We start from the raw sequence: 11,826 nt of genomic DNA on the forward strand, positions 1-11,826 counted from the left end.
TTTTCTTCATTTCTTGACAAAGCAAAACGATTCCACTGCATTGAGTTGTCTCTTCAATTGATTGCTAGGTGGACCAGGAACTGGTGAAACATCCGTGACGAACACTCGATTCCCAACTAATCCAACTGGTAATTTTTTCTTCATTTCTTGACAAAGCAAAATGAATCTACTGCATTGAGTTGTCTCTTCAATTGATTGCTAGATGGACCAGAAACTGGCGAAACATCCGTGACGAACACACGATTCCCAACTTATCCAACTGGTATATTCTCTTCGCTGTTCTTAACAAAATGAATTTTTTCACAACTCTGAGTTGTCTCAAGAATTTGAAGACATTGATTGTCATTGTATGTTTACTTTTAGGTGGCTCAGGAAGTTCTCCAACGGAAGCACCAACATCTTCGCCCTCTCCTCCATGTTCGATGGGAAATGTTAATCAAATCACTATTCTAGAATCTATAAAATCTTTATTCGATAGAACGCTCAAGGCTGCTGTTAAAGTCGTCAGATATTTCTTGAGCGTAATTTTCAAAAATCTGCTCAATGTCCTCACCAATGTCGTGCCAAAGGGTGGGAGGGTTAACGTAATAAATCTGATAACTTTGCTGAAAAGGCTGAAGAATCCCACACTTTCAACCTTGATTTTCAAGGTCCTAAAATTGTATAAGGCAAAAGAGTGTCTGGCTTTTGAATTAATTCCGAATTTCATTCTGAACACCAAAATCAATATTAATGCATTCATTAAGCTGTTCCGAAGTCAATGCCAATATAGAACTTCGGTTACATTCACTTTGATTCTTAATGTAATTGGTGATTATTTAGTTAATGTATACTCTATCAGATTGCATTGAAAATATGCCGCAGTGATTCGGTAACAAGTTCTTTTTTTAATCTGGTAATAATATTCAAATTGTACTTAAACTTTGAAATATATTGTTAATAAAATTTGAAAATACTTACAATAAACATACTATCTTTTCACATGTTTCACGATTAATTGAGACGTATTATAATAATAAAGATTACCTTTATTCCACAGCCCAGAAAACAATGACAACTGGGCAATCACTTTGACATTTCGTCGATTCTCCCTATCGAGCGTCGCGTAAAATCGAATGTCTCCTTGCCTTAAAATCGCATGAAAAGAGCCAGTTTTACGCACATGCCTTAATAAGTGCCATGTAAATGCAAACGTCGCGTAAAATCGGATCTTTTCATGCGACGACTCTCTCAATAGTTACGCTGGCCACCGCATTTTCTAGTAGCACAATCGCTGTTGCCAGTCAGTTCCATGATTGCTTTATTGAATAGAAAATTAACTCACGCAATATACTTTATTCCATTAAGACCTAGAGTTGCAAAATTGAAACATGTTGGTTTTTCGCTTTTATGGGCTTCAACTTGAATCATATGGTCACGGTCGCGTAAGACGAAATCGCGGGAAAAAGGTTGAAAGCGGAAAAAAATGGTCTTAATGTTATTAGATTGCCATGAAGTCTTGCACCATTTACATAAACTCAATATATTCTGAAATTTTCATGGGATTTTGATTATTTTTTCTTATCGAAATTGTTGAATTTGCGATTTTTTTCTTCATTTTTTGACTTTTTGTGGACTGTTTTTCGAGGGTGTTAATTTCTATCAAAAATGTACAAAATTGTTAGGTTAAATACATATTCTTAAAGTAAAAGGTTCAACTTTTAATATTCAGTTAATAGAAATCAATTTTTTTTTTATCGCATCCTGTTTTTTTCTTGTCACGAAGTTTGTACTTGTGACGTTACTGAGTTTTTGTGTGACGTTACTGACGTCACTTTAACGTCTGTAGATGCACCAAGAATATGATTTTCAGCGTAATTACCATATCTATCGTTTCTTTGATCCTTTATCTATAAATTCTTGGTTATGGCCTAAAAAATAAATTGCTAGATTCGCTAATTGTTTTGAAAATATGAAGTAATCTCGAAAATCACTTCCAAAATTATGTGACGTTACGGTTGACTTTAAACCCAGGCTTTATTATGCGCTAAATCCATCACGCTGAATAAATTCATGCGATAGATTTATGCAATAAATGTGATGCGCTCGCTTTGCGGTGAACGAGGTCTGTTTCTCTTCACTACCGCTTAGCGATGCGTTCACTGCAAAGCATGAACGTTCATGCGTGAGCAAGTGAAGAGCAACAGACTTAGTTCACCGCAAAGCGAGCGCATCACATTTATTGCATAAATCTATCGCATGAATTTATTCAGCGTGATGGATTTAGCGCATAACAAAGCCTGTTTAAACCCTTATTACTCCGTAATCACAAGTGATGGACAAAACTTTTAGCCATTGAATCATTAGTCTTGAAGAGTTCTATCATATGCAATATAGACACTATGAGTTTCAGCTATTTTTTTGAAGAGATATGTGCAAAAAAACGCGATGTTACTGACGATGACCGTGACCATATTTGAAAATATTACCTATAATTTTAAATTTAAAAATGAATTTCCCAGAGCTTTGGTTGTTGAAAAATAATATTTTTCAATGGAACAATTGAGGTACACAATTACTTCATGGTTATTTTGAAATTTTATCACAAAATGTATCATTGAGAATAAATTGAGTAGTATGGAGTGAAAATGTAATACAGAAAAGTTGCGCGGAAAAATGTCAAATGAAAAGAGATAGCTATATAGTTCACTATAAGTTTACTATACAGTATATAGTAAGCTATCCCTTTTACGCTCATTCTTCATCGAAATTTTTCCGCGCAACTTTTCTGTATTACATTTTCGCTCTAAACTACTCAATTGATATGGATCAGCTGATTTAGTGTGCTGCTCGACATGCATTATTTTAATGGGCAGCTCTTGCCCATTTGGGCAGTTCTAAATCATAAATGGGCAGCTCAAAACTCAAAAATGGGCAGTGTTTTACTTAAATTTTCTTGAAAATGGGCAGCTTCTTAAAATAATGCATGCCGCACGACGATAAATTAATTAAATAATTAACTTCCACAACAAAATTTCACTCATCAGTAGGAGTTGAGTTTTCAAAACATGCATGTACTTCTGTAAAAAATTAATTATAAATCATGTCTGTAGTAAATGTGAGAATATCATCTTTTTTACGTTTTCGATATACGAAATAAAGGTTGTAGTATCCTTTGGGTGTTAAATTATTGACACGTTTGCCTGTTCATGTTCACGACTCACTGTCGTGACTGGTGCAATCTCCACGAATAATCGTGTAGATGATAATAAATTGGAAATAAACGTGAAAGAAACAGGAACGAAAACAGTATAAATACTGGAAACATTTAAAGCGGAAAACAGTTGAAAATTACATTATCAACAAGAAAGTAAAATGAAGTTCACTGCAGCTATACTTATCGCCCTCGTTTTAGTAGTTGGATATGGGTCCAGTCTTGCCGCGGCTAACGAAACAAAAGAGACGGGAACTGACAGCAATAATCCTGGAAACGGCCTGTTGTCAGGTTTGCTTGGGCCACTGTTCAGTGCACTGCCCGAAAGCATACGAAATCTGCTAAAATCTTTAAGCTCCTTGCTGCCCGAAACGATTAGCGGACTACTCACTACCGTAGGAACTCTCCTAACTAATCTTCTGGGAGGTGACGTTGTGGAATTCATCACCGATCTGTTGGGTAATTTGTTCGAAGGACTTTTCGGTGGTATTGGATCTTGGCTTACAGAATTTCTAGGGGCTAACTTCGAAAACGTGCCTTATTTGCTTAAGGGAGTAGCGAGTACTGTGCGAAGTGTGCTTACTACTGTTGTCTCAACGCTGTTTAGTTTCGTCAATAATTTGCTCCTTTTCGTTTTCAAAGCGCTTTTGTTCCTTCTCTTCCTATTCAAACCAGCCAACTTTACATTCGATCTTGCAACGATTGTGCCAGGATTGCTAGCCCTGAAAAAGCCAACGTTATCCTCTGTTGCAACTTCTGTCCTACGAACACTCAAAATTAACGGAACTTTTGTCTTGTCATTAGTTCCTGTACCAATTTTGAATACACCGATTAAACTAAATGTCTTACTTAAGCTTCTGCAACCTTACTTGAAGGAAGAACGACTTACCTTCGGAAATTTACTAGATGGTGTTGTTGCATACTTGGGATCTGTATATTCCCTTGTACTACCAAAAGTTAAATAAATGGGATATCCTACAGCCCATGTGTGCAATTTAAACATATTCCTTTCTTCACAGTAAATATTTATAGATAGTGTGAAATTTCGAACGATTGTACACATTCATTGATTTTAATCTAAATAAAATTCAATGCAGTAAAAGAGAAACGTTTTTTTGTTTTTTATTTTATTTTATTGTTTCACTGCCTAGCTTTGGCTGAACTTTACTTAAGTATAATTAAAGACACCCATAGAATGAAAGAACAACTTATGAGCTCTTTATCCATAACTGAGACGAAAAAAAAACTTAGAGCAGAAAAGAGACAAATAAAGTTGCGAGCAAAAGTGACACAACTCAGCATTGTATTGTATTATGTTTATTAGCGTTAGCTCTTTTGGTAACATTTGTATTTATATATTAAAATTCTCCATTATATGATTTTTGCATTCCATTTTAAATGAGTTTAGTGATGGTTTTTCTCTGATATACATTGGAAGCTCTTTATACATTTTGACTCCATAACAGAATATATTCCTTCTGGTTTTTTCATATTTAAAATTTGGTAGTCTTAGATCATTATTTGTTCTTTGTCTTGTGTTCCTCGTGTGTGCATCCCTTGTATAAATTAGGTTATCGCTTAAGTATTTCGGGAGAAGCCCGTGTCTCATTTTATATATATAGATTAATACATTAAATTTTATCATCTGGTCAATGCTTAGCCAATTAAAAGTCAACTTTTTCGATATTCTGTACAGTAGGTTGGTTTTGCTTGCTGCTTTTTTTGTACATATTGCAGTCTGTTCTTTAAACGATATTGTTTCATCTATGATAACTCCTAGGTATTTAATGCTATGGACTCTATTTATTTTCTCATTTCCTATTTTGATTTCAATTGAATCGTCCACTTCAACACTGTTTCTACTTATTATCATTCAATTTGTCTTTTTAGTATTTAGCATCAGTTTGTTCAATTTTAGCCATGCATAAATTCGGTCGAGATCTTCATTAATTTTTCTTATTGCAATTTCTACGTTTTTCGCAATTACATATATACCCGTATCATTCGCGAATAAGACTACTGAACTATTTTTTGGAATTTTTGTTATCTGATCTATATAAATGCTAAATAATATCACGCTGAGTGCTGTTCCCTGTGGCAGTCCAATTGGTATTTCGGTTTCGTTCGACATTTTATTTTTATATTTTGTTTGTTGTTTTCGCGATTCCAAGTAGTTGGTGAACCATCTCAGCTCTGTGTCATGGATGCCCTTTGCTTGAAGTTTTTCTAGCATGATTTTTCTATCTACAGGCTCAAAAGCACGCTTGAGATCGAGAAAAACTGCTACGATGATTTGGTCATTGTTTTGGGCTTGTTTCCAATCGCTGATAACGTAGTTTATTGTTGACTCACAGGAGTGGTTTGATCTGAATGCTGATTGGTGTGGCGATATGAGGTCGTTGTCTTCGATGTATTTAACCAATTGATTTTTCACTACTACTTCAATTACTTTTTCGTCAATTGGTAATGTGTTGATCCCTCTGTGCTTTGTGATTTTCGGGATTGAAGTCACGGTTGAAGTTTTCCATGCGTTGGGGAAGAGACCAGTTTCTAATGATTCGTTTATTATTTTTGCTAGGAAATAACCGCAGTACTCAGATGCGTCAAACCATACTTGCGAATTTAATTCATCCGATTTATTTATTTTTTTCGTTAGGAATTTTAAAATTCGGTTTATTTCATCCACATCTGTTATTTCAAATTTAAATCGGCAATTATTCAGCTCATTTTCATGTATCATTTCAGTTTGTATGTTATCATTTGGTATATTTCTGTTTAATTCAATTATGCTGCTTACGAAATAATCATTAAATTTCTCAGCAATCACATTTGGGTCAGTGTACGAACCATCTCGGAAGACTATTTCGTCACTTGCTTTTTTATTTTTATTTGAAATGATTTTATTGATACAGTTCCACATTAGTTTTTGATTATTTCCCGCATTTTTTATTTCGTTCTGTGTATGTTCATTCTTTTTCATTTTTATTGTTTTATTATATTTATTCCGTGCATTTATATAGTCATTCCATGCGATATCACATTTATTATTTTTCCATGCATTATGGTTTCGTGTTTCTTTCTTTTTTTAGATGGAAAAGTTCATTATCAAACCATTTACTAGGCTTATTTGAGTCTTTTATTATCACAGTTTTTATTAGCGGGCTAACTGATGTGTTTAAATTATGTCTTAGTTTATCTAGCTTATCATTAATATTTAAAAATGTAAAATTGGACCAATCACAATATCTTAAATTAAATATTAACTTTTCTTTATCATAGTTCGACCAGGACATCACAGTTTCATTAACAACTTCTCTTGCACATATTCTACTTATATTGATTAAAATTGTTTAATGATCACTTATTTTTTCGTTTGACAGTGCCTGACATTTCACTCTTTCTCTCACATTTGTAGTTACGAGATCAATTAACGACTGTGACTCATTTGTTATTCTTGTGTTAAATTTTACTATCATTTCATGGCCATGCTTTTCTAATATTTCATTCAATTGCGATGTTATTCTATTTTTTTCGTTCAAATTTATGTTTATATCACCAACGATTAGATTCATTTTGTTTAAATTTAATGTTTTTTCCAAATATCTGTCAAAAATTTCTGCTGATTGGTTGAAATGTGCACTTGGTGATCTGTATATAACAGTATAAATGCCACAAATATCACAGTCTATAATTTCGATCGAAAGACACCATATTAATTTATCTTCATATTCATTTGCAAGTATTTTGAATTTTAGTGGCTTTCTTATATAAATTATTTTACCACCAGTGAATCTTGTTTGCGAAAAGCACACTACTGAGTCATAATCATTTATTTTATATTCACTGTCACAAATATCATTGGTTATTCTGGCTTCACTTGCTAATAATATTTTTGGTTTTTTTATCACGGCACAATATTTCGATTTGTTCAAAATTCGCAATCACACTTCGAGCATTGATGTAAATCACAGAACTGGTCTCTCCCCTTGTTGGTTTCACTGTTGTTGTTGTTGCTGCTGCTGCTGCATTTGTTGCGGGACTTGTTGTTGTTGCTGTATCGGCGGCTGATACCACATCGTGTTTTGGTCGAAAATTTTTTGGTACGGCTGTTGATACGGCATGGCATACACGACTTGTTGAGCTGGTTGGTATTGCGTTGGTTGATTTCTTCCGGTCGTGTAGCTTTTGTTGAATCGTCTCGGTGTCTCATTGATAATACGCCGTGGTTTCTTCCAATTTGTATTTTCATCACGCTTAGCAAATTGCGGGATGAAATTTCTACGCCGCGTATTTGGTTCAAACGTTTTTGGCGTTTTAGGCGTCATTGGAGTCATCGGATTGTTCACTTTGTAACCAGTACCACGATTCCATTTCCTTTGCAACTTTGGCTTTGGGTTGTAGTCGGTTGCTGTGAAATTAGGTGCCCATAACTCTTTATTCATGATTTGTTCGTATGTTTGTTTGCTGACAGTTGTCAATTTGAATGCTTTGTGTTTAGCATCAAATTGTACACTTTTTATTTGTTCCACTTTAAAGAGCTCAGGCATTAGAATCTGTGTTTTTTCCATGATGTGTGCTACAATATCATCTTCTGTGCATGTTTGTTTGAATTTTGACAGGTAAATTTCATACAATGAGCGATCAACAACGGTTTTAGGCTGTTTACGCATTGGTGACGGTGGTTGCAATCGATTTGTTTTTTCGTTCGATATGCTGTTTTTAACCTGTGCTGAAGTCGGTGTGGACCGTATCACAAGATCACTGTCATTGGTATCGATATGCATTGTTTGCTCATTCCAAATTTCATTTTGCATCGGTTTTTTTCTCTTCATTTCTGGCTCATGATTGATACTTGTAGCTCCGCAAATTTTTCATCAATTTTACGATTCAGACTTTCGCCATACATTTCCAGATACGTTTTGATATCGCGAATTGCGATGGATTTTGACTCAAAAATGCACCATAGCCTATCAAAATGTTTCGAAAAATTCAATGTCGCTCTGGCTCCAAAAAGCAACACAAAAATTAAACAGCTATTAAAATCCACAAAAGACGGCATTAAAAACATAAACAAACCCGGTGTATACGTAGCGAAATGTGACGACTGTGACAAAACATACATAGGCCAAACGACAAGAGAACTGAAAGAGAGAGCAAATGAACACATCGCATGTAAACAAAATCATATGCCGAGCCGGAGCGCGATTGCAGAGCACGCTCTATTCAAAAAACACTCGTTCAATTTGGACAGCTTCAGTTTGGTTGAGCACGAACGACACAAAACAAAACTCGATGTGCTCGAATCTTTGCACATACACATCAACAACGACAACGCTCTAAACAGAGACAAAGGGCCGCAATACTCTTGCCTATTCCAACTACTGTGATTTACATTTACACTTGTCGTCGGATCTCCTTATTCATCTCTTTCTCTCCATATCGACTCATAAAAATGTTATTTTCAATTCGATTTGCATTTGTATGTTGTTCTCCACTTAGAATTTTTGCGTGTTTCGCTTAGTTGAATTCACACAGCTGATGATGACGCATAAAGCGTCGAAACAATTGTTCTGTTATTTTATTTATAAAATAAAAAATATTTAAGCGACTATAAAGTGTCAACTCTTTCATTTATTTGAATTATAAATGTATTAAATAGAATACATGTCATTATATGTATGATTGTATGTATGGCGCAATGTATCGTATATAATACATTTGACAAATCTCATCACCGGTGGCGTATTGTATGCGCACTTTTGACGTTTCCGTATTATAGGCCGTCCTCTGGCTTTACAGATAAAATACAATGGTACTATCAAGTTCTATAGAACTAATAAAATGTGAATATTGTGTTGATCCTGTATTTGTAGTGATCTCATCCATCATTAGTGCACTTCTTTGATGTCTTGACTTCAATCCAGTGATGGTTTTTCGTTAGCCAGCATTGTCTTAGCCTTGGCTTACACCAACAACTGGTGTAAGCCAAACGTTAGCCAGCTATCTGTGTGAAATGAGTACATTCAAAGTATAATAATTTTTGATTTGCGTATTTTGATTCAAATCATACAAATTTTGAAAAATATTAATATATTTCAATTAATTTTCAATTTAAAAGTCATTTTTATGATTTGAGTTATTTTTTTTTCAAAAACTTAATAAAAAATGTCGATGTTTGGTTTCATTTGAACTCTGACCTGGTGATTTAAACGTGAGTCACAAACATCAGTTCTTACTGAAGTTTTCTCACTGGTCTACACATTCATTAGCCAGTATACACTTATGCGGCTAATTAGCCAGCTAATTGGTTCTTCACTGCTTCAATCATGCTTATCTTGACCTACAGTCTTTGTATGTATAAACTTCGTCGATGGAGACCTTGAGCCGAATTGCTTTCACCAAGAGACGAATATTTTTTTTTAGTAAAACTTATTTCATTTTCGAAATACGTAATACTTCTTAAGCCCAGTTGTCTTTCTAGTGTTAAACTTTCTGTGGATCAGGCTATCATGTCTAATAATATTTGTCGTGCTCATGACAACCGTCATGAATAATCGTGCATAGACCATAACTTTTTCAAATAAAAAATAAAAAATTGGGAATACGAATGGTATAAATAGCTGAGAGATTTGAAGCAAATAATCAGTTGACTGGTAACATTTAATAAACTAGGAAGCAAAATGAAGTTTGCAGCAGCTATACTAATCGCCTTCGTCTTGGGTATTGTGTTAGGATCTTCTCCAGTAGCGGCTCAAGGTGGTCTAACCCCTGGTGTCGCTGACCCCCTGCTCAACGGCATTCGGAACCTGCTTACCTCTGCACTCCAATTCTTATTTACTGCCATCGATAATCTGCTACTTCTTATTTTCAAGGCGCTGCTCAGACTGGCAACCATATTAGCTCCAGGCAACCTATTATTGCCACTTAACAGATTATTGCCGCCTTTACTGGCTTTGGATAAACCAGTTTTGATAACTGTTGCACAGGCTCTGTTCAAGCTGCTCGGAGTTGATGGAACACCTATCTTGAAATTGGTCCCGGTGCCAGTTGGTCGTACACCAATCAATCTCTACAAATTGCTAGAAATTGCTGCATCATCCTTGAAAGGGTTGAATATTACTCTTATAGATTTACTCAATTCCGTTGCAATATATTTGGAAAAATACTTCTATTTCTTACGTTTCCCATGAAATGGGCTATGAATCATGTTTACAACACAGATAATTTTTACTTTTGTCACTGTATGTGTTTATAGCAAAAGTTCATAATGTTGTATACAATCACTGATTGATATTTATCATGAATAAAATTCGATTAATTTAAAAAAAAATGAGTTTTTCTACAGAATGAGAAGAGCTACATATATTCATATGTTTTTCCCAGTTACAGTAGTATACACATCGCTGACACAAATAAAGCGCATGGCACAAGCTTAAAATGGCAAAAAGTCTATGAATCGTCAATGTCATCCAAGTGACATCTGTTAAGTGTCAGAAGCTAAAAAATATTTTTAAAAAATCGTTCATTTCAGTGACATTTTTAAAGAAGAGCTACAACTTCACGCATATCTTAAACCAGTACAACTTCAACGTGACCAAAATTCTATAAATGTTCGAAAGAGAGGGTTAAATTAATTATTTTAATGAATTAAAGCAACGCGCATTTTAGTATTTCATGACTCGTAATATGACGCACATGAATTCTTGGCTGACTTTGTTTATGTGGTGTGACTAGTGATGTGTTCTGAAGAGATTCAGTAATCGTATTATGGATTACTCAAATGCATCTGTTTAATTGGTTTATCTGTTTTTCAAAAGTGAAAGTTGTTCATAAACTGAGTCAATGTGATTCTGAGTACACCGATTCGTGAAAAGGAAACGATAGGCCGCTTAAACCCACCATCGATTGAATCTACCAAACAAATCAACTAGCGCTCTGTGTATGGAATCCATTTGTCAAAATTTCCTTTAGACGTCACAGTTGATGCTATTGTCGGACACATTATGGACACAATTCAACGATATATAATTACGCCACCATCGTTCAAATTCGAAGAAATCAAAAGCGTCAAGTTGTGGACACCGCACTATACAGCCAGCGAGTTTATACCAAAAGAGAAAATGCACACCAAAAACCAGAGAATCATTTCAGCATAGATATTCAATTTTCTGATGAGATCTCAGTAACTGAATGCAGTGACTGCGAACGTTGCTGTGAGTAAACAAGCGCTTTACATTCAAGCGCGGACATGCATATACATTGGTTTACACATAATCGGAGTGAGTGTGCGTGCGAAAGAAGAGAAGAGAGGAGAGACGAACGAAATGTGTAATCAAGACGATATAGAAAAAATGCAGAAAATTCAAAATGGGAGCAATGCGATTAATTTTAAATTGGGAATATCGTACACATCGAGAATGGATGTTGAAAACCCTAAATTGGCTAAGCATTGACCAGATGATAAAATTTAATGTTAATATATATATATATATATATATACAGTCACTCACAAAATTGTCTGTACACCTCAGGATTTTCATACAAATTGGCGTTTTCCGTGTCTCAAAAAAATATGCTTCGCGAGATCGAACCCCGAAGATTTTTGGTATACTGTAGGTGGAAGGCCTGAAGAC

The 11,826-nt window shown here is 34.8% G+C and overlaps 1 protein-coding gene across 13 annotated transcripts in view; it reads left to right on the forward strand.

The window, feature by feature from the left end:
* Positions 1–966, forward strand: part of LOC129568622 (uncharacterized) — a 4,997-nt gene extending 4,031 nt beyond the window's left edge. For 7 of the 13 annotated variants that reach the window (XM_055446820.1, XM_055446803.1, XM_055446772.1 and 4 more), the window contains 3 exons: positions 69–128; positions 203–262; positions 364–966. In XM_055446820.1, coding sequence (XP_055302795.1) covers positions 69–128; positions 203–262; positions 364–851 — 608 coding nt within the window. In that variant the 3' untranslated portion in view covers positions 852–966. The remainder of the gene's footprint in view (positions 1–68; positions 129–202; positions 263–363) is intronic. The other 6 variants (XM_055446839.1, XM_055446829.1, XM_055446793.1 and 3 more) reach the window with 2 other exon arrangements.
* Positions 967–11,826: the final 10,860 nt, after the last annotated feature.

Source organism: Sitodiplosis mosellana, unplaced genomic scaffold (assembly GCF_009176505.1).
Source record: "Sitodiplosis mosellana isolate CC-2019 unplaced genomic scaffold, AAFC_SMos_1.0 Smas_scaffold_1, whole genome shotgun sequence".
Taxonomy (NCBI): Eukaryota; Metazoa; Arthropoda; class Insecta; order Diptera; family Cecidomyiidae; genus Sitodiplosis; species Sitodiplosis mosellana.